Source organism: Mandrillus leucophaeus, unplaced genomic scaffold (assembly GCF_000951045.1).
Source record: "Mandrillus leucophaeus isolate KB7577 unplaced genomic scaffold, Mleu.le_1.0 Scaffold19, whole genome shotgun sequence".
Classification (NCBI taxonomy): domain Eukaryota; kingdom Metazoa; phylum Chordata; class Mammalia; order Primates; family Cercopithecidae; genus Mandrillus; species Mandrillus leucophaeus.
Window position 1 is genome coordinate 3,357,023 of NW_012101920.1, and position 23,656 is coordinate 3,380,678.

General features: G+C 44.4%; 1 protein-coding gene across 2 annotated transcripts; it reads right to left on the reverse strand.

Moving 5' to 3' along the window:
- Positions 1-2,433: 2,433 nt before the first annotated feature.
- Positions 2,434-23,431, reverse strand: LOC105538302 (1,25-dihydroxyvitamin D(3) 24-hydroxylase, mitochondrial). Of its 2 annotated transcripts, XM_011978125.1 has the most exons (12): positions 22,771-23,431; positions 22,360-22,550; positions 21,043-21,136; positions 19,074-19,170; positions 14,962-15,053; positions 13,642-13,753; positions 11,586-11,731; positions 7,913-8,079; positions 7,035-7,113; positions 6,347-6,544; positions 6,128-6,248; positions 2,434-3,715 (listed from the first exon to the last, which is right to left on the reverse strand). In XM_011978125.1, exons 1-11 carry the CDS (start codon positions 23,026-23,028, stop codon positions 6,138-6,140), a joined length of 1,545 nt encoding a protein of 514 aa, XP_011833515.1. In that variant the 5' UTR covers positions 23,029-23,431; the 3' UTR covers positions 2,434-3,715; positions 6,128-6,137. The 2 variants fall into 2 exon arrangements, with proteins under 2 accessions (XP_011833515.1, XP_011833517.1); XM_011978127.1 differs by lacking the exon at positions 6,347-6,544.
- Between the last annotated feature and the right edge of the window lie 225 nt (positions 23,432-23,656).

Consider the following 23,656-nt stretch of genomic DNA (forward strand, 5'->3'; position numbering starts at 1 on the left):
AGTAGTTTCCCCACAAATAATTCCTACTCCCCAGGGCAGCAGTACTTGGTCTGCAGAATCCCTGCTACAAACGTTGTGGAATTCCTTTGCTCTCTCCATTTCCTCCTTCATTTTTTTTCCTTTCTCTCTTTTTATTTTTCCCTTCCTCTCTCTCTCAAAAATTATTTGAACATCACAAAAGCCAATTGGACTGAATTCCATATGTATCATTATATACTGGTTTCCCACAAATATCCCTGGAAATTTTGTCAAAGCTAAAATATGGAGCCAGCCTTGAGGGAGACAGAATAGGGACTGGAAAGGTGTCATAATAAGCTATGAGCACTGAGCAGCTGTGTTACTGATGACGATCACAACGGCCCTGAGTCACTAAGCATTTACCGAGGGACAGGCACTGTATGACATGGTAATCTAGAAGACCTTGGAGAGGAGGTTTTACAACTTGGCATGCATGAGTCCTGGGAAATTTGCCTAGCTTTATTGGTTACCACAAATGGCGGTTGTAAACATTACAACTAGGACAACCAGGTAAAAGGAAATATTTAATGAGTGCCTATTAAGATCTGTAAGCCAAGCATCATGGATACAGGGGCAAACTGAAATAAACATATCCCTGCTCTTATGCTGTCTATATCCTAGTACATGGGCTGGGGAAGAACAAGGGGAGGAAATGTCAATCAAATAATCACAGAAATGCATATAAACTTGCTATTGTGGTGAGCTATGTAGGAGCGGTACATGACGTGCATCCCACAGGGCCGGGAACCAATCTATCTTGGAATCTTGACTTCCCTATGTACCAATTGTGATTCTAAGGGGATTACTGAGCACCTCTGTGCCTCAGTTTCCCCAGGTGTGAAATAGGAAGAATGATCACATCTACTTACAGGGCAGTGACAAGGATTTGTGAATTCATATGTAGCAAGTGCTTAGAAGAGAGACTGAGGCAGCAAGAGCAGTCAGTAAATATTATTACCATCATGGCCACATTGGCCATGTCAGTGTCCATGTCAGTGTCAGTTCTAGGCAACCTGCTCAGGGAGGTGAGGGGTAGCAGACATGGTCCTTGCTCCACCCTGTGCTCCTCACACCCTTTTGCCAGTCTTTGTGCCCTTCGCCCAGGTTTTTCATGGTTTGCTCCTCATGGAGCCTGCAGCCTTCTTTAAAGACTACCTTCTGGCCACTGTAGCCATTTTGCCTGGGTATGTAAAGTCTAGAAGTATCTGGCAGTTTATACCCCAAGGTGCAGCCTAATTTGAAGGATTGTGGAAGCCCCGCTCCCTGGGCACAAGGAGAACAAACTGAGCTGCAGTGTACACTCCAGAGTTCCCCAGGGATCAGGCTGGGGCTGGAACTTCATTCAAAACCACACGCTTGTTTGGCTTCTTTCCCTTCCCCATCCTGCTGTCCCCACCGTCGCACAGGTCTCCTCGGGAATCACAACCCTAATGAATCTCGGTGCCGGGGACAGCCCCTGTGGGATCTAAGTCATCAAGGAAGATTTCCTTCAGGAAGTGAAAGCTGGATGGACCTAGATGGTGTGTAGGAGAAGAACAGGCAGAGAAAGAGCGTGTGCGGAAGGTGGCGGCGGGAGGAACCCTCTTGCCAGCATTTAAGGAACAGCAGAAACTGGCAGAAGCCACTGTGGCCTGGGTCCAGAGGCCTCTGGGGGTGGACGATGTGGGCTGAGGCCTGGGGAATCAGTGGGACCTCAGTTGACAGGGCCTGGAAGTGCGGATTGCAGAATTGGATCTTTACGTAAGAGGAACTGGGGAAGCCCCAGAGGCAGGATGAGATACGATCAGGTTTGGGTTTTGAAAACACCAATAAGGCAAGTGTGCAAAGAACAGAGGAGAAGGAAGCAAGAGAGGACTGAGATCAGCTGGGAGCTCCTGCAGAGGCTAGAGATATTAGTGGTCCAGGCAAGAGATTGTCAGTATTATTCCCAGCCACGGAAGATTTGCCTGTTGTAGGTCTTTCATGGTGAAACGTAAACTTATTCTTGGAAATTAAAGATTCAAGCACTGAATGTGGTAGGCAGGGGCTGAAACGGTTCGTAACCTCTACCTGACTAACAAGTGCCAGCCTCCCTTTCATGTCATGGAAGATGCGACAGAGAACAGGCTCCCAGGCCATTCTACCCCACTTCCAATCACATAACCAGCGTGTGGTTGACTGTGTGATTGGAAAGGGGGTAGAAATAGAAGTAACTGGACTTGAGAAATATTTAAGCAGCAAAAAATTGGCAAGTTATTTTGCAGTTCCAAGAATACACTTTCAGTAAAACCGCTATTAAAGTCTAGATTTATCTAAGGGTAAATTTTGTGATATAGGGCTTATAGGCCATATAAGAAAATTTTTTACCAGTAAAATAAAGTTTGAATTTGTTTTTATTTTGCTGTAACAAAGGCAATAAAGAGAGGAAGTCTCTCAAATATTTAAAAACTTTTATTTTTACTTTCAGAGAATTTGAAGGCATACAGATGAAATCTGACAAGACATGTGAATTTATAATTCTAAAAATAATTTCACAGCAGAGAGAAAGCATATACCTAGATAGGTACACATTTATTACAATATAAAGACATAAATGTATATTTCTGAAACATTCTAAAAACATAATGTAGGAAGAAATATTTATCAAATATACAGAATTATATACAGTATGCATTTAGGAAAAGCAGTAGTAAAAATATGCACAAATAAACCATCTGTAAACACAATTTTTAAGTCTTACAAGTATTACATGCATTTCTCTGCATTTTACATTTATGAAATCATATTGTTCCTAGGAGTTCAAATCACAAAACAAATGTTATATAGCAGATCTCTAACTTTTGCATGCTTTATAATTGTCCTATTTAATAGAAAAATTATGGCATGGGAAATCATTTTATAATATTAAAGTCACATTGAATATTTTAAAGCTGTGACTAAACTTCGAAACATTGCCCTCCACCACAGACCCTAAATCAAGTACTGCAAATATTAAAAAAAATGACTGAGGCAAATTACCATTAGAACACACACACATACACAGACAAACACACAGACACACACACACGCACGTCTGTGCTTCATATGCACATACACAATTTAAAAATTGTTGCTTCATCCTTACCCTAATGTCATAAAGGAATCACATTAAAAAAATAAAGAATTTTAAGGTCCTCTAACAAAATTATGCCCCAGTGAATCACTAGTCTTATAAGATGTCTGACTTCATTAAAGTCCTTTTAAAAATAGAGGTGTTCTCTAGTTTCCCAATAATGTTTCTATTTCAATTCAGGAAGAACGCAATTTCATGGGAGGCTTGATCACTTTAACGATCATTTAGCTTGGCTTCCATTATTAAGCAGGCATTTCCCTAAGTAGTACATTAAAGCAGAGCTACAGTAAATGGATTGTCAGTATTACTCCCAGCCCCAGAAAATTTAGCTGTTGTAGGTCTTTCATTGTGAAATGTAAACTTATTCTTGGGAATTAAAGATTCAGACAGTGAATGTGGCAGCCAGGGGCTGAAACGGTTCGTAACCTCTCCCTTTCATGTCATGGAAGATGCGAGAGAGAACAGGCTCCCAGGCCATTCTAAGCACCTGAGGATGGCGCTGATGCAGGTGAAGTGTAAACCAGCAGTGAACCCTGTAGAATGCCTTGAATCCCAGCACTCAGTCCGCTTCCCTGAGTTGGCTATGACGTTAACAAATACCACGGTCTAGAAAGACAGTATAGCTTCTGGAACAATTTTGCAGAAGAAAAAATATCAACACCTGGGCCTAAATATTCTTTATAAGCTATTGTATGATGTGGGCTTTTGAAGTTTGCGTTCCGGTAATGCAGAAGCCGTAAGCACCATTTTTGCAGAAAAGTCGAAATGGCTGTTTTGGTCTTGGTTAAAAAAAAAATCTGAAAAAAAAAAAGGTACACCGTAATTATATATCAAAAAAATGTATTTAAACAAGACAAATTATTAGCCAAAAAAAAAAAATGCTAAAACTTAAATTGCCATGGGCTTTTACCAAAGGTGCAGCTTACTGTGATAAACATGCACGCTGTCTTGGCTGAAGACTGGGGTCTCACCACTAAGCTAGAACACTTTCCTTACCCTACTTGATTCAGTTCTGTTGGTTGGGATGCTCAGAATTGGACAAATTTCATAACAGCATCAGACACTTGGTAGAGGAATAATAATGTATTCATTTGGGCCTTGTTCAGAAATTTTATCTGTAATTGCATGTTTCTCTAAATAATCTACCAATTAGCAAATGCTCCTGAACTTGCCACTGGCAAACAGTATTTTCTCTCCAGGCAAATCCCAGGAGGCGCTGCTAACAGAACAAAATGATAGAATCTGGGTTTAAATGCTGACATGTCACTCTCTAAAGCCATATGTTACAAATGTCTTAGTTCCACCACCGGGGGTGGTGGCTCACGCTTGTAATCCCAGCACTTTGGGAGGCCAAGGCGGGTGGATCACGAGGTCAGGATTCGAGACCAGTCTGGACAACATAATGAAACCCCATCTCTACTAAAAATACAAAAAGTTAGCCGGGCATGGTGGTGGGCGCCTGTAATCCCAGCTACTCGGGAGGCTGAGGCAGAAGAATAGTGTGAACCTGGGAGGCGGAGGTTGCAGTGAGCCGAGATTGCGCCACTGCACTCCAGCCTGGGGGACAGTGTGAGACTCTGTCTCAAAAAAAAAAAAAAAAAAAAAGAGCTTTCTTAGGCTAACTTTTGATCACTTCAATAGTTTTGAATTCATTTTAATGCCTATTAGGAGAACATAACTAGACTTACTAACTCTTAATTTCATTAAGGAAATTATTACTCAGCACAAGGCCAACATATAGTATTAGGCTTATGTTAATTTAAAGGAAATAACTCAGTAAGTATTGAAATAAATAGCAGTTGGTTGGTATATGGATATGGCAAAAGTTGTGGAGGGAACATGAGAACTCCTCTACTGTAAGAAAAAGCATTGAATGGCATACTGCAGAAAAAATATTCTATTGTGTTCAATACAGGCTGATAAATACATACACTTATCGTACAAGTCATTTCATAACACAAACCTAGACCCTAGGGCTAAATAAAGTCTACCACTCGTGTTTTGTAAAATTTATCGGAACACAGCCTTTGTAGGCAGAATAACGGTCCTCCTAAAATGTGACTGCTCTAATCCTTGGAACATGTGAATATCCTACTTTATATGAAAAAAAGGGCTTTCCAGATGAAATTAAATTTATGAACTTTGAGGTGGGAGACATGATCCTGGATAATATCTTGTCAGACAGAAGCCATATAAGAAGAAAGAGAGATTCAAAGCATGAGAGGGACTCAACCGACCATTGCTACTGGCTTTAGATGGGGAAGGTTTCATGAACCAAGGAATATGGGAAATTTCTCAAAGTTGAGTATAGCCTTCAGCTGACAGCAGCAAAAAAAATAAACACATCAGTCCTGTAACCATGAAGAATTAAATTCTGCCAACAACCCAAACTAGCAAGAGAATAGATCCTCCTCTAGAACCTCCAGAAAGAGCCCCGACGACACGATACTTTTAGCCTGGAAGAGCCTCATCAGACTTCTGATCTACAGAACTGTAAGATAATAGATCTGTGTCGTTTAACTCACTAAATTTTAGTAATTTGCGGTGGGAGCAATAGAAAGCTAGAACATCAGCCCACTCATTAGTTTACAAACTGTCTGTGGCTGCTTTCATGCTCCAAGGTAGTATTAAGAGGATGTGACAAAGACTGTTTGGTCCACAAAACCTAAAGTATTTGCCAACTGGCCCTTCACAGAAAAAGTTTGCCAAGCCTTACTATTCACATGCAAAAACCATGAACAGCTGCTAGCATTTACTGAACACTGAATTGATGCCAGGCTCAGGAATAAGTATTTGGTATTCACATTAAATTTTTGTGATACACACTCTTTGGGTCATCATTTTACAAATTAAAAAAAAAAAAAAAGGAAGCAGAGAGTTTAGGGAACTGCTCAAGGTCACCCAGCAAATTAGAGGTGAGCTGGGATTCAAACCCCAGCCTGGCTGACTTCCCAGCATAGCTCATCCCTCGTCATTCTCCCTACCTTGCAGAGGATAAGGAATCGCCTAGATGCTCACCTGAGCCATCTTATCGCTGGAAAAACACGATGGGGAGCTCCCGGCTGGGCACCAGGGTGCCTGAGTGTAGCATCTCAACAGGCTCGTTGTCTGTGGCCTGGATGTCATATTTGCGGACAATCTGCAATGCGCATGCACACAAAAACAGAATTACCCCTCTCTTCTTCTGCCTTGTGAAATAGCACAGAACATAATTGCAGAAACCGGTAAAGGTTTTACCCAACAAAGAGCCAAATGCAGCTGAAGCTCAGCTAATCGGCGACCAATGCACATTCTTTTTCCAATGCCAAATGGAAGATGCGCAAAGGGATTAATTTTTTCCTTCTCCTGAAGCCAACGTTCAGGTCTAAACTGACTTGAATCTTCAAAATTGTCTTCATCGGATCCCAGCACCTGGGTATTTAGCATCAGCACTGTCTAAAAACACACAGAAACACATAGTATTTAAAATAACCAGAAGATACCTTTGAATGACAACATTTACAAAAGTTGTCACCTTACAAATCAAAAGCCAAATCCACAAATGTATAATAATGATGATTGCCAATATGCATGGAGCGCTTAAAATGTGCCAGGTAATAAATAGATAAAGGGCTTTAAAATTGTACACCACACTCACAACAATCCCGCGCGGCAGATTCTGTTATTAAACCCCTTTTACGGATGAAGTTGAGGCTCACAGAGATTATGTAACTCACTCAAGACAACACAGATAAAGGTGAGACTGAATCCAGGTCTCTGTCTCCATAGCCATTAATTCTAATTCTATACTATGCAACATTCACTACCATCTCTGTATTTCCAAAATGAATATTTTCCAGTGCAAAGTCTAGGGAGATCTGACGAATATTTGCAAAGTGTATCTTCCAAGGTTTTGTAAGGTGTAGAATATACAAATTCGACTTACTCCTTTGGGTAAAGCATATTCACCCAGAACTGTTGCCTTATCAAGAGTCCGAGTTGTAAATGGTACACTCGGCGTAAGCCTGAAAACATAAAATCAAAGATGTCAAGGTGAGCACGAGCACCGTCTAAGTTCTCTCTGAAGTGTCAGTGGGAATGCAGATTGGATTAAATAAGTGCAGCCCAAGTGCATACTCAGAAAGGCAGCATAATCACAGATCTTCCTAAAGAAGTTGTCTTTTTCTTCTCAATAATTGTATCTCTTGTTCCTCTCATCTTCTTGAGTCAGTTAAAACCCCAGTGCAAGGGTGTTTAGTAAACTGTTAACATTGGTTTTCTCCGTACTTCACTCCAGACTTCAATTTGTATGTTTCTATGCTAGCTCTTGAAGCGCGATGTTTGTTCTGTTTCTCCTATGTACTCTTGACAAAGTTGACAGTATCCTTCTCATCCTAAAATGTTGTGAGTTTTGTTTTCCCAAAAGGATGTGAAAAGAATTTCCAAAAAATGTTTTATACCGGAGGCTCAAAACCAAAGCTGTCTGTACGTCCTATTACATAACAATATAGCTCTTTTGTGAGCTTCCATCTCATAGCCTTCAATCATGCCCCTATCTTAATTAGTGCTTATAGCGTTCATTAGAGTAGCAAGATTATCGAATTAAAGGGGAGGGCACTGACCTTCCAAGATTTAATAGAATTTGCCCAAATGATTTAGGAAATGAGTGCCAGAAAAGAAATATGGCTCCAAAGATTTTTTTGCAGTGTGATAATTGTTTCTAATTAGCTAGGGGAAGCTGTCCATGAGTAGGGGACCCCTTGCTTCATAATTAAGAGAACAGTGGTCTAACACATTTATATTGGCTCAGAGATAGGCTCTTACCTCATAGATTCTTTCAGACAGGCTTTCAAATATGGCATAGTCCCCAAATCTTCTGCCCGTGGCACCTGATTCTCAGGTAATACACTTTGAATTTCCTTAAAAAGCTTTTGTTGCACTTTTGGATTACGGGATAAATTGTAGAGAATCCACATGAGACTGTTTGCTGTCTGCAAGCCAAATGGACATAAACTTGAGTTTTTGTAAATAACTGCATTAAACCACTATTAGCTGAAAAAAGGTGATACCTACCACCTTATTCTGCAAATATGTTAGTGAAGCTTCTTCATGTGTCCTTATAGCTATGCCTTGAGACAAATCCAATATATAAAAAAGCAGATTTATTTCATAAAACGTATCAATTAAGGATATATTTTAAATTAATTACTGAGGAAACCAAAGTATAATCCTTTAATCAGCTGCTTTAGAACATTTAAATACAGTTTTGTTTTGTTTTGTTTTGTTTTTGCGATGGAGTCTCACTCTTGCCCAGGCTGGAGTGCAGTGGCACCAGGTCAGCTGACTGCAACCTCCGCCTCCCGAGTTCAAGCGATTCTCCTGCCTCAGCCTCCTGAGTAGCTGGGAGTACAGGCGTCCACCACCACGCCTGGCTAATTTTTGTATTTTTAGTAGAGATGGGGTTTCACCATGTTGGCCAGGCTGGTCTTGGACTCCTGACCTCAGGTGATCCACCCGCCTTGGCCTCCCAAAGTGCTGGGATTACAGGTGTTAGCCACTGCGCCTGACCTAAAATATGGTTTGACACAATAGTTGTTCGAACGCAAATGAGTACATGTAAAACTGGTGAAATGAGAATATTAGCGGGTTAAATCAATGCCAATTTTGGGATTGTGACAACGTTTTCTTGTTAGACAGGATGTTACTATTAGGGGAAATGACGGATGCAAGGGATCCCGCTCTATTTTTTCTTAGAACTGAATGTGAATCTACAATGATCTCAAAATAAACATTTAATTAAAAGTTGCTTGATACAAAAAACATTGATATAAAAATGGAGTAAACAGAGAGGGATGATGATCCTCAGGGTGTTGCTAATGAGAGGCTTTAAGAAAATGTTATAGTGGGAATGGACAAGAAACGGCATTTCTGAAATTTAAAAGTTCCTTTGGCCACACCCTAAAAAGTTACCACAAAAATAAACAGGCACTATCTACACTCGGGGTTTCAACCACATGTAAAGAGCCCTCATACGAGGGTGCCAACACCAAAATAAGAAATTCAAGCATTGAGTTGAGTACTCCAGCTACAGTTTCTGACAAAGGCCTACGCCCTTTTAAGTGGCATCTTTTATTTTCTCTGCACAGGCAATGACTGGAGAAAAAATATTGGTGGAAACAGCCAGTGTAGCTTTAAGCTACATAATATTCACCACTAGTATTCATATGTAGTTATTTTTAGGCCGTACTTCGCTAACTTAAGCCAAATATTCCCTGAAAATGATCATTGTGTCCACCTCTGCAGACATGAAGGCGCTGTTGCTAAGTGCCATGTGCCACTCACACAAATGAGCAAAGTGCACGACCATTCAGGGACGATGGTTATTTATTATTTTTGGAAGAAGATGCCTCCAAGGCAGGCTTCTTCATGTCAGAGGACTGGCAGCCTCGGCTGCAAATAAACTATAGACGCCATGATTGTAAGAGTCTAATTTACAAAACAGGAAGAGGGTGTAGCCATCAAATTAGATACACTTTCAAATGGCTCTGATTTTCCAAATGTGACTTTCAGAATAGCCAGGACCAAAAAAGAAATGGATTTAACCATATCAGTGAGTCCCTCACCGCAAGTACCAAATAGAGTTTCCAAAAGGCAGATAACTGTAGCTTTTACCAAAGCCATGTAAGACAGTCTGAGCCTGTAGGGAAAACTGCAGGGGCTAAGCTGCAGCAGCTGACTTGAGGGGAAGTGGCCTGGAAAACCTCGGGGGCACAAACTGTCCTGGACTGACCTCCGTGGAACAGACCGAGCTCACTGACTGGCCTGCTGCACCCACTCTCTTGGCTAAGTTCATCATTCTCCATCCACCAGCCAGAGCCCACTTTTAAAAACATAAATGATCAGGTGATTCCCTTGTTTAAAATGCTGCAAGAGCTTCCCATCACAGGTGCAATCAAATCTAATGCCTTACCCAGGCTGGGCTCACAAGACTCTGACTAACAAGGCTCATCCAATTCTCCAGTCTCAGCTCTGACCACATTTGCTAGTTCTCCAGCTCCATCCCTCTTTCTGCCCCAGGGCCTTTGCATGGGCTGTTTCCTCTACCTGCAGTGCTCTTCCACCAGGTCTTTCTGTGTGGCTGGCTCTTCTCATCATTCCAGAGTCAGTTCCAGTACTGCTTTCTCAGACAGGGCTCCCCTTTAATCATCTCCACCCCTCTATATTACACCATCCTGATGGCGTCCTCTGCAATCCATACCACTATCTAAAGTGACCACATCTGTTTGTTTACATGGCTACTGTCCGTCTTCCCCACTTGCATACAAGTTCCATGAGAGTGGGAACCCTTGTCTCTGGTTCATGGTGGTCTCTCAAGAACCTGGAACAGTCCCAGGCATACAGTAGGCGCTCAGTAGTTCCTGAATTCATTTATTCAACAAGTATCTATCAGCCACTACTAGATGCCAGGTACTGTTCTATGTCCTGGAATCACGGCAGTGGATAACCCTAAGCCATTGCTCTCAGAGAGGTCACATTCCAGTTGAAAATATAAAAGAATAATGGGTGACACTTTACTTTCACCGCTGTAAGGAGCCTCCCAGGGTAAGTAGTTCAATAGGAAAGTGAGCGAGGATGGATTCCCACTTTCAACAGCCTTCTGGAGCATGAGGAGAGATGAGAAACTCGCTATCTCCTGATATAGAAAACCTACCTTTACCTCAGGCAAGAAACAGCACAGAAGGGGAAACACATGGAAAATAACTGCTTTACATTTTGCTTAGGAACTTTAAGATGCATGAAGTAAATGTTGCACTTAGGAGGAGGTTGGTGTGCGTCACTCCCATCACAGCTCAAACCAGTATCCAGGTCAATTCAACCTACCTGAATGCCTATGGCAGGGTTGGTCTGTACTTAGTATCTACTATCCCCTAGGAACTATCGGCCACATCAGAGACAGAATTTTGGTCTTTACAATGAGCTGTTTCGTTTCAGTTAAAATCCACTTGTCCCAGACTCTTTGGGACTTTGTTTACAATTCTAAGCGATAAAAATATTGGCTTGAAAGAGAGTATGCCCTTTTTTTTTTTTTTTTTTTTTTATAGTAAGTAACAGCCACAGTTAGGCACTTTGGGGTAACATGTACAACCGAACAAAATACATCCAATTTTGAAAAATCTGGATTCCGTATCTTGCCAGGGCAGGGAACTTTACTGCTCCTGAACTCCCGCAGCAGCGTGCGTGGACTTCATGGCACTCGTCACATCCTACTCTGGGTTTTTTTCACTGGGGCACACGAAGTCTCCTCCTACCCAGTGTTTAAGCACAAAAGGCCATGCACGGATGCACAGTGGCATCTAGTATGAGACTTTTCATTTTTGTGAAGTTGGTGCTCAGTGAATCCCGGTGACATGAATGAGATGAATTACTATTTAAAATCTGTCATCTAAAAATTGTACAGACTGTTCATTTAGCAAACTCAAATCCAGCCCACCCTTACCGTTTCCACTGCAGCCAGCTGGAGCTCGGTGACAGCAGCATACAATTCTTTCTTTGAAAGCCGATTCTGGTGATAAATGTCACAAAGGAAATCTGCACTAGGCTGCTGAGAGTACTTCTCTAACCGGTTGTCAACACAAGATTTGACTATTAGAGCAGAGAAGAAAGAGAGGAAGTCAGCTGAAAATGAGGATGAGGAAAATCACAAAAGAAAATCTCAGTCCAAAATCCTTCTTGCAATATCTAAATAGTCTTTTCAGGAACACTGACAATTTGTTACACACACTAATTATTGCCTTCTTGTTAAGTCTGCAAGGATTTTTCAATACCCACATGAGTGAGGCTTCTCAAACTTCAATGTGGATAGGAATCACCTAGGCATCTTCTCAAAATGCAGAATCTGAATCAGGGCTTGGGTAGGCCTGGAACTCTGCATTTCTAATAAGCTTCTAGGTGATGCTGATGCCACTGGGCTGCAGTCATAGTTTTGAGTAGTAAGAGTTTAGATCTTGGGAGAAATAAGCGTAAAAGAAGGTAGGATTTGGGCTCACTTTCAGAATCCAACTTGGACCCAGATATTACTAAGCACACATACCCCACATACGCACAAGTACACTGTCCATCCATGTTGACAATAATGGTAAAAATTTCTAATATTTACAACATAAAATGTAGGCGTGCACCTTCCTCACTATTAAGCAAACAACCACCAGGCTTATTATAATAATGAAGATGGTAATAATAATGGTGATCACATATGGCACAGCAGTTAGTTCGAGTCCAGGAAGCCCTCTGTCTGGCTTCAAACCTTGGCTTTGCCATCACCTGGCATGCAATCTTGGGAACGTTTGCTAACTTCTTTTTTTTTTGAGATGGAGTCTCACTCTGTCGCCCAGGCTGGAATGCAGTGGCGCGATCTCGGCTCATGGCAAGCTCCGCCTCCCAGGTTCATGCCATTCTCCTGCCTCAGCTTCCAGAGTAGTTGGGACTACAGGTGCCCGCCACTACTCTCAGGTATTTTTTTTTTTTTTGTATTTTTAGTAGAGACGGGGTTTCACTGTGTTAGCCAGGATGGTCTCAATCTCCTGACTTTGTGATCCGCCCGCCTCGGCCTCCCAAAGTGCTGGGATTACAGACATGAGTCACGGCGCCTGGCCACGTTTGCTAACTTGTATGTGTCTCAGGTACCCCTCTCAGGGCTAACAAAAGGACCTACCTTATAGGTGTGTTGTGAGGATTAAATAAATGTATAAGTGAACAATGCCTAGCATCAAATATTCCCCTTTGTCATGTAGCAGAAACAGCTCTAGTCCACTGAGATTCTGTGATATGCCAGGTTTTTATGTTAACTATAATCTGTATTAGACCCAGAAACAGTTACATTGAGGTAGGTACTCTTATTATTATGATTATTTATTATTATTATTAGTCCATTTTAGAGACAAGGCAACTGAAGATGAAAAGGTGATTGCACATTTGGCCAAGCCACCACAACCAGTGACAGAGCTCAACTTGAACTCAGGGTTCCCTGACTCCATAAATTTTACTTTTTCTTTTTTTGAGATGGAGTCTTACTCTGTCTCCCAAGCTGGAGTGCAGTGGCGCAGTCTAGGCTCCCTGCAACCTCTGCCTCCCAGGTTCAAGCAATTTTCCTGCCTCAGCCTCCTGAGTAGCTGGGATTACAGGTGCCCGCCACCACTCCCAGCTAATTTTTGTATTGGTAGTAGAGACTGGGTTTTACCATGTTGGCCGGGCTGCTCTCAAACTCCTGGCCTCAAGTGATCTGCTTGCCTGGGCCACCCAAAGCGCTGGGATTATGCGGGGGAGCCAGTGTGCCCTGCCAGATTTTACTTTTAACCACTCTTAATTCCCAAAGAAGACTATAGAAAGCTTGTTACTTAGAATTTGTGTATGCCGGCGCAATCCCAAAACACCTGTGTTTGCAAAACCTAAACGTGGTGATGAGGCCCAGGAGATCACTCCAGACCTTCTCTCTGAAGCTCCAGACACAGGGATGCCGGGCTGGGTCTGGCTGGATGTGAAGGGCGGCCCTTTACCTGACTTGAAAATGGTGTCCCAGGCCAGAGTGTGGTCCTGCCAGACCTTGGTGTTGAGGCTCTTGTGCAGCTCGACTGGAGTGACCATCATTCTCCCAAACGTGCTCATCATCTGAGAGAAATGCAAGCACCTTTTTATTCTGAATTCTCCGTCTCTCAAAGACAACATTCGTTCTGGAAGAAGAACATTCTAAACCACAGCACCCTGCACTTTTTAAAAGGCTGGAATTACAAGGACGCCCCCGGCTCTCTCTGCACTGGTCCTGGGAGCAGTGCCCACACCCCACCTCCACCTCCTTTCAATATTGAAGGTAATGTGGGGGATGACTTTCCACTGGATGTGTTTGATAAAAAATTGCAATCTAATGACTGAGTTGTAAACAAAAAAAGAGGAAAAACGATAACTTTCATATTCACTTCAATTTCTAATAATTTCCAAGCTTCAGTGATTTCCAAACCAATTTCAGTGTTTATCCTATCTACACACCACCCAAACTATTCAAAACGGTACAATCTGAAAAATTTTGGGTTCCTTTTAAAAAGTATTTTAAATCAACTGATCTTTAATTAAAATAGCTATTTTAACCTTGCCTAATCAAAGAAATAATGGATTTAATGCGCTTCTTTATGTTACGGGCATATATGCAGGGGTCCCCAACCCCCAGGCCATGCACCAATACTGGTCAGTGGCCTGTTAGGAACTGGGCCGCACAGCAGGAGGTGATCAGCAGGCCAGCAACATTACCACCTGGGCTCTGCCTCCCGTCAGATCAATGGCTGTGTTAGATTTTTACGGGAGTGCGAAGCCTACTGTGAATTGCCTATGCGGGGGATCTGGGTTCCACACTCCTTAGGAGAATCTAGTGACTGATGGTCTGTCACTGTCTCCCATCACTGCCAGATGGGACCTTCTGTCACTGTCTCCCGTCACACCCAGATGGGACCTTCTCATTGCAGGAAAACAAGCTCAGGGCTCCCACTGATTCCACATTATGGTGAGTATGTAATAATAATAGAAATAAAGTACACAGTAAAACGTAATGCACTTAAATTATGCTCCCTCCCCCACCCCACCACCCTGCCCTATCCACGGAAAAATTTGTCTTCCACGAAACTGGTCCCTGGTGCCAAAAACATTGAAGACAGCTGCATAGATGCACATCAATATACTAAAATATATAAGGCACATTAAAATGAACACTTAACTACAGAAATAAAATACGTGTATATGCCAGTTTTTGGGAAACACTGTGAAGTTCTGTAAAAATCGATCTGTAAAACATCAATCAAGAAAACGGCTCTCTTAAAGAGACGGCTTACTGTTTTGATGGCCATGATGAAGTTCATAGCTTCATCCCCTGCATTCTTCTGGAGAAGCCCAAATCTCTTCTCGTATAACACGAGGCAGATACCTGTCATTTAAAATAATCATCACTTTACACAATCACAGCAATGCTGGAGTCTATGTTTAGCTGGCTGTTAAAGACTCAATTCCATGCCTCTTAAAAGTGTGGGATTTTCTGAGAAAAGGCAACAGTGCAAGAATATCGAGGAAAAGCAAAGAGTCTGAGAGAAAGGGGACACAATCACTCTCTTTTTCTAGAAATTATCTCCAGGTCCAATGACTCATCACCTTAGAACGTGCTGATCAGAGATCCACTGTCCTGAGTCATGTAAGTCACACAAGAGATCCAGTGGCCCCAGCAAAGGTGCCGCAGGGTCAGGTCTACGCTATGCCTCTAACTCAGCTGTGTTTTTTTTTTTTTTTTTGGAGACAGAGTCTAGCTCTGTCGCCCAGGCTGGAGTGCAGTGGCCAGATCTCAGCTCACTGCAAGCTCCGCCTCCCGGGTTTACGCCATTCTCCTGGCTCAGCCTCCCGAGTAGCTGGGACTACAGGCGCCTGCCACCTCGCCCGGCTAGTTTTTTGTATTTTTTAGTAGAGACGGGGTTTCACCGTGTTAACCAGGATGGTCTCGATCTGCTGACCTTGTGATCCGCCCGTCTCGGCCTCCCAAAGTGCTGGGATTACAGGCTTGAGCCACCGCGCCCGGCCTCAGCTGTGTTTTTAGAGTCACTTATTGGATTCTACTGCCTGACATAATGAATTGGAAGCCATTCACCAGAGGAGGAGAAGGGAAGGGAATAATTATGTTCTAAACACCCATTACATGCCAGGTACTGGACTAGCACTTCACATAGGGTTTTATTTTTTCTTCCATTTCATCATCTTATTTAGAAGGAACCTTTTTAAAAATAAAATTCTCAACTCTTCATTTCAAAACATTTTACCTACAGAAAAGTTGAAGGAATGGTAAAATGAATACCTGTATCCTCTGAACTCATCAACATCTTGCTGCCATTTCTTTCTCTTTGTGTGTATGTATGCATACAAGTGTATACGTGGCTGTGTGTGCTGAACCATTTGAAAATAATTTTGAGCTCTCAGGACACTTCACCATTAAATATTTAGCAGTAATGTCCTAAGAATAAAGCATTCTCCTACATAACCACAATGTCATTAACATCCCTGAGAACATTAGCAACCATTCCATAACAAATCGACTGTGTCCCATTTTAAAATGTTCCCCATTGTCCTAAAAATTATCTCTTGTAAGCTTTTTTTTTTTTTTTTTTTTTTTAAAAAAAAAAGGACACAGGGCCAAGCATAGTGGTTCACATCTGTAATCCCAACACTTTAGGAAGCTGGGGCAGGCAGATTGCTTGAGCCCAGGAGTTCGAGAACAGCCTGGGCAACATGGCAAAATCCTGTCTCTACAAAAAAATAAAAATAAAAAATTAGCCAGGCATGGCTACATGTGCCTGTAGTTCCAGTTACTCTGGAGGCTGAGGTGGGAGGATCTCTTGGGCCCAGGAGGCCGAGGTTGCAGTGAGCCAAGATCGTACACTGGCCACTGCACCCTAGCCTTGGTGACATAGTCTAGAAAAAAAAATTATACAGGATTACTGCAGCCACCTTTTTAGTGGTGGATAATTGGCTCTTGACTTATAAAGTGGGAAACTAGGATTAAAAAGGTAAACAACCGGCCTAAAATCATAAACCTGAGGAGTGAGAGTCAATTAGCTTAGTCAGCAGCCACATACAACTTTTCCAACTACATCTGTGTTTTCCAAACTCTACTCATTTCTTCCCAACCTTTCAAGGTTTTGCCATATTTGTGTTCCACAGTGGTTGGTAGGTACACCACTGGGAATATGTGAGACAGCTCTGGGTGGTACATGAACTTTAAAAATAATTAGTTACCCTGAGGGGCCCGATGGCTCATGTCTGTAATCCCCGTACTCTCAGAGGTCAAGGCGGGAGCATCATCTGAGCTCAGGAGTTTGAGACTAACTGGTGGCAAAACCCCATCTCTACTAAAAAACACAAAAGTTAGCCAGGCATGGTGTCTCACGCCTGTAATCCCAGCACTTTGGAAGGCCGAGGTAGGCGGATCACAGGTCAGGTGTTCGAGACCAGCCTGGGCAACATGGTGAAACCCCATCTCTACTAAAAAATACAAAAATCAGCCAAGCATGGTGGCGTGCACCTGTAGTCCCAGCTACTCAGGAGTCTGAGGCAGGAGAATTGCTTGAACCCAGGAGGTGGAGGTTGCAGTGAGCCAAGATCACACCACTGCACTTAAGCCTGGGGGCAGAGTGAGAGTCTGTCTCAAATAAGTAATAAAAAAGTTATGTATTTTTATATTTATCTATTTATGGCCATATTTCTGACCTTGAATTTATGGAAGTGTTATAGGTTTTCCTTCTCTCTCTTCCAACAGCAGCCACAGTGATCCTCCCAGCAAATCTGCCCATATCGCACTGCTGCTGAATACAATCCACAGCTCCCAGTTACTTACAGGCTCATATTCAAACTCCTGCCCATACAGCTCTCCATGAGCTGGTTGCCGGCCCTCTCCCAGCCTCTGTTACAGGATATGCTTGTCATTCTGCACTTTTTCTGTAGGGACATCTTCCTTCCTCCCTTTTCAGCTGGTGAACTACTCAACCATCAGGTCTTAGCTGAGGGGCACCATCTCCGTGAAGTGACCCCTGGCCACGTCCGTCTTAGGTGGCCCTCTCAGATTCTCCCACAGCCCTGAAGGTCCTCAGCCAGGCGCTCTCCCACCTGATCACAGCTGCCTGCTCTCCTGCCTGCACCCCCATGGGCAGTGAGCTCTGCCCTTTATTTCCAGAGTAATCTTTGAAGAAAGTGGTCATGTCCTCCCCCCCTCACTTGCACCACCTGAGTCAGACGAGGAGTAAAGTCTTGCCAGGACCTATGAGCTGTGCCCTATTGGACGCCTGTCTTCTTTCTGACCTCATCTCTCACAGGCTCCCCTTCCTCCCGGCTTGTTCATTGTGATCCACTCACACCAGCACCTTGCAGTTCCTCAAACACGGTGCTCATGCTTCCCCCTCCCGGCATTTGCACTTCCTGTCTCTGCTGCCTGGAACAGTCCTCCACGGGTACCCTCGTGATTTGCTCCTTCCCTTCCTTTAGGACTTACCTCAAATGTCTCCTTACTAAAAAGGACTTGCCCCTCTTTCATTCTTTCATGTTCTTTCTTTCTTTCTTTTCTTCTTTCTTCTCTTTTTCCTTTCTCTTTTTCTTTCTCTCCTTCCTTCCTTCCTTCCTTCCTTCCTTCCTTCCTTCCTTCCTTCCTTCCTTCCTACCTCCCTCCCTCCCTTCTTTCTTCCCTCCCTCCCTCCCTTCTTTCTCTGTCTGTCTCTCTCTCTATCTCTCTCTCTCTCTGGAGACGGGGTCTCACACCATCACCCAGACCGTAATGCAGTGGTGCAATCATGGCTCACTTAAGCTTCAACCTCCCGGGGTCAAGCAATCCTCCCACCTCAGCCTCCTGAGTAGCTGGGACTGCAGGCATGTGCCGCCAACCCCGACTAATTTTTGTATTTTTTGTAGAGACAAGCTTTTGCTGTGTTGCCCAAGCTGGTCTCAGAATCCTGGGCTGGCCTCAAGCGATCTGCCCACCTCAGCCTCCCAGAGTCCTGGGATTCCAGGCATGAGCCACCGTGCCGACCTTCCATGCTCTTTCTTAACTCCCTTTCTGTTTTCCTTTACTCCCTGGAAGAGTGTATTTGAAAATGTGTTTACTTGTTGACTATCACCTTGTCTAGCATAGAAGCTCCCCAAGGGCAGGAAGGTTATGTGTTTTGTTCATTGTCATATCCCTAGTACCTAGCACAGTGCCAGACACACAGCAAATGTTCAACAAATGTTCGTTGTATGACTCCATAAACAATCCATAGTTCAAGGCATAACTTAAGCACCTAAAAGAAGCATTAAAAGGGCTGCTCTGGCCTTTCCCTAGGCAGCAATAATGCATGTTTACAAGGGTTGTCGAAAGAGCCGTGTTTTATCCGCAAAATCACCTGCAAAATCAATGAGCAAGACTATGACAACAACTTACTTTCAAACGACCATTTGTTCAGTTCGCTGTACAAGTCTTCAATGTGGCCTCTTTCATCACAGAGCTCATCTATTCTGCCCATAAAATCAGCCAAGACCTTCAAAGAAAACAACCGCAAAAGACACATTTTAAAGCCGTTGAAGGAAAACAGAAGTTTAAAGCTCACTGAGCTAACTTCAGGTCTTGCTACATTGAATATTCATTGGCCATAATGTTATTCATCCTGAAGTCACACTAATTATATATTCTCCCTGGAAATCCACCTCATCCCCTAGCGACCTCGTCCTGGGTTATTTCTTGAAGCCACCCTGAAGCTTAAGTTTCAGCTTTTGATCTAAAAATAATTCTGGCAATTTATGAAGAGGAAAACATTTTTTTTTTGTTGTTGTTTTTCTAATCAGAATGGGGGAATAAACCACAAAGGAATCAGCCAAGCGTCCCTGTTGGTCCAGCATCTCAAGGACTGTGATGAGGCAGCTATCCTGAGGTGTGCCTTTCCACATCTGGGCAAGGAAACGTCTCTTTATTGGTTGGTGGTTGTGTTAATGTTGAACTTGGAACCAGAAGATCCACCAATTCTGGACGCAGCTCTTTCCCTAAGTAGTCTATGACCTTGGGACAGTCACATAAGGCCTTTGGATGCCAGTTTCATAAACCAGAGTTTTCAATAACGAATGTCTCACATTTAATGAGGTCCACATGGTACCAAACACTGTACAAAGTGTATTGGCTGATCCTCCCACAACCCCATGATGTAGTAGGTACTGTCATTACTCATTTCCCATGTAACAGATGAGAAAGCTGAGGCTTAAAGAGGCCAAGTCACTCACTTATGCACACAGAGCTGATAAGTTGCCATCCTGGAGCCTGCCATGCGCTGGTGTGACCATAGAGTCCACATGTGTGGACTTACGTTGCATGTTTAATTTGCCCACGTAGTGCATTTAAAAGTTCTTTGAATTTGTTACCATTAAAAAATCAAGAGGTTTCGTATGAACATGTGGATTTACCACTACTAGTTTAACAATGTAAATAATAATTACGAGACTTGGAGACACGAGGTCTGCGTTCCGACATGGCAATCATTTGCTGGAACTGGGGCTGCTGTCCCTCCTAGGAGGGGCGCGCACTATCACGTTTCCTGAAATTTTTATTGGGTCTGCCTTATTATTTTATATTAGTCCCGTGGCCCCTGGAAGGTTCTGAGTTTGCAATCCTTCACCTATGTGATCCCATCTGGGGACACATCCAGTTCAAAATAAACATCCAAAGTGAACAGAAGTAGAAAGAGATTACTATATGCTTAAAACCCCCTTTGACTCTGTGCTGGCAAAGGGGCGATGTCCAGATACTTTAGTATGATACAAAAATATTGTTAAGACCTGTCCAGTATCATTTCAGAGAAAGCCTCACGTCAGCTACACTAAATGACTGAGTCTCTGAACACACCATGTCATTTCATGCCTCCCTGTTTTCAGAAGGCTATTGTCTCTGCCTTTCCCCACCTTCTCTGCCTTCAGACTCCTGCAAAACCTAGCTCAAATATCACTACTTAAGAACTTTACAAGGGTATCTCATTTAACTCTCACAGCAAACCCGTGCGGCAGGAACTGTTACTCCCATTTTGTAGATGGGGAAACTGAGGCTTAGGGAAGGTAAGTGGTATAGCCAGGTCTCATAGTCAGGGAGTGGAAGGCTGGGGCTCAAATCCAGGGCTGTAGAATACCAAAGTCCATGCTCCCCATTGCTCCCTCTTTGTGATATGACTTTAAAAGAGGGCGAAGGAGGGAGAAATAAGGGTTTGGTGGGGAGGAGGTTGTAGGAAGGAATGGAGAGAGAGAGAAGACCCCCCTTTGAATCACCCGAATTGCATGCTTTTTTCCTTTGTATTTTGTAGCGGTCACTTGAAGCTCCACCAATATCCCTATGTCCCCAAGAGCCCCAGGAAAGCTGGCCCCAGCCTACAAACCTCATTGATTTTGTTGTCCAGCTTCATCACTTCCACTGGTTTCATTAGTTTCTTTTGAAAGGCACTCCGGACCCGCTGCCAGTCTTCCCCTTCCCTGTGAGAGAAGCAGGAATACATTTAGAGCACATTGAAAAGAAAAGAAGGGAGATGCAGAAATACCCCCAGCTGCAACTTCAGGAACCATAAAATCAAATAAACACTGAGAATCATGCCGAGAAATATCCAGAGAATATTATCATTAGAATATCTGGGATAAAATAGTGATCGTATTTTGACAATAGTTTGACACTAGGATGCAAAAGCACCTAGTCAAAGACTGCACCAGAAAGTTGAAGTCCAGATAATTTGGGTTCAGGGGTTTTGAGGTGTCCTTGCAGGGAGTGGGGCTGGAAGGCCTGGGGCCAATTCCTAGCCGTAAAAAGGGGCATGTGAACACCCCATCACCAGCAACTCAGACCTGTTTGAGGAAAGAATCTTGTCTTCTTTCGACTAATTGGTGTGGGCTTCGTATTTACAAAATATCTCATATTTAGAATTTTACTATTGCCTCCAAATGATAACATACAGCCAGAGATTCACTGGAGTAATAAGCCTTTTGTGAACGTGTACTTGTATGCACCTGCCCCACAGCAGACCACACAGCCTGTGATGCACCGTGCATTAACAGGGTTTTCAATTCCTCATTATATCCTGGAAAATATAACTATTAGGCATTACAATTTGGGGGTAAAGGTGCTAACTTGTTAAATGCTAACAACTAAAAAGCAGAAGAATCACATCCCATTGTAGCATTTATCGACCTAAAACACAACTTTGATATCCCTCCTTATTCCACCTTTACAAGTAGAAATAAGGCATGCCCCGCAATCCTCTGCAGAAAAGGCCACTGTCAAAAGCAAAAGAGGTTAACTCCTGGCTCTTGAGCTTACAAGGTGTTTCAGGGAATTTTAAAGGACAATTTTGTTTGTATAAGATGTTTGCCTGGTACGCTGACTTCAGAACCTCATCCTGCCCAAGAGTCTGAACACCACAGTTTGTACAACTCTGTTTTGGCCTTTCTTTGATGGGAGGGTGTGGCCCTGCTCTGTTGCCAGAGAGAACGCAGGTGCCCGGTGCACAGCACAGCTTTTCCGTGGACCGACTCTAATCTATACAAGAGCTCAGGGTTGCAATGGCACCGGAGAGGGGCTTTGGTATCCGCCCTACATAAGAAGCATCCAACCCCAGGGAACTCTAACTCCACCTCTTCACAATTTCCAAGCGCCGTCAGGCTCATCAGGCCTGGCTGCATGCCCAGGTCCCTCGGATTGGACTCACAGGATCAGCAGCCCGTAACCTTCTTTGCGGTAATCGCGATAGGCCTTCCACGGTTTGATCTCCAGCCGCTGCGGGTACGCGCTCTCGGTGCGGTACAGCGCTTCCAGCAGGCATGGCGAGCCCAGGTGCACCGACTCAAAGGAACCCAACTTCATGCGGAAAATCTTGCCGTACTTCTTGTGGTACTCCACCTGCAGCGGGCCGGGCACAGCGCGGTGTCAGCGCGCATCCTCCGCCGTGGCCGAAGCGCTTTCCCTCCTCCCGCCTCCTTCCTCCTCGGGAAACGGGGTCCCTCACTGCCCAGACGCCGAAGCGCACCGTGCGCCGCGCACGTCGGGGAGGGTTTGGAGCGCCGCTGGGAGGGCGGAACAGGGAGGAGAAAGGGAGTCAGGGGCGCGAAAAGGTATTTACCAGGGTGTCGTGCTGTTTCTTGAGCCCCCCTTTCCAGAGAATCTGCAGCAGGCTACCCAGCAGTGGCCAGCTGGTGGGGCCCGGCAGGGCGGCCGCGTTCTGAGTCTCGCCACCAGCTGTCAGCGGGCAGACTGGCACCTCTCGCGGCTGAGGGGACGAGTACGCGGTAGATGTCACCGGTCTCGGGGGCTGCCTCGAACTGCGCAGCTGCTGCAGGAAGGCGGCAAGCGAGCGGCTCTTGCTGATGGGGGAGCTCATGGCAGCGGGGGACACCGGAGCGCGGGAAGGCACAGGGACGGGGTGGGGTGAGGTTGGTAGGAGGCGCTGGTGGGATTCGGAGCTTAAAGATTCTGGGAAAGGGAGGCAAAGAGGGCCAGCTGGTGTGATGGAGCGGGGTGAGGCGGGACAGGCAGCAGAAAGGACCTCGGCAAGGATGCTCGACGCTGCACCACGCGACAGCCTCAGAGCACTGGTGCCTCCTTGCGCTAGCCACAGGCGCTGGAAGAGGGCAGCCGGGGTCTGGGGACCTCTTGAAAAGGGAACGCTAGGAGTCCTCCTGTTGGTCTGCAAGGCTGACCTCTAGGGTCTGGCTGGAGCCACCGGGAGGAGGTGTCAAGGAGAGTAGATGAGATGCTGCTGGTGCCGCGTTTCCTCCTGTCCCTCTCCATGTTCCTATGTCCGGGGACCATGCATTTATGGAGACTGGGCATGCCCTGGGTGGCCAATGAGCACGCAGAGGAGGGCGGAGTGGCCCCCGGCTGGCCAGGCTCCGAGGGACGCAGGACCCAGAGGATGGGGGTGGAAGGAGGATGGAGTCAGCGAGGTGAGCGAGGGCATCCGGGCCTCAGGTGACCGGGGCTCTGTTCGCCAGGCGCGGGAGGTGGGG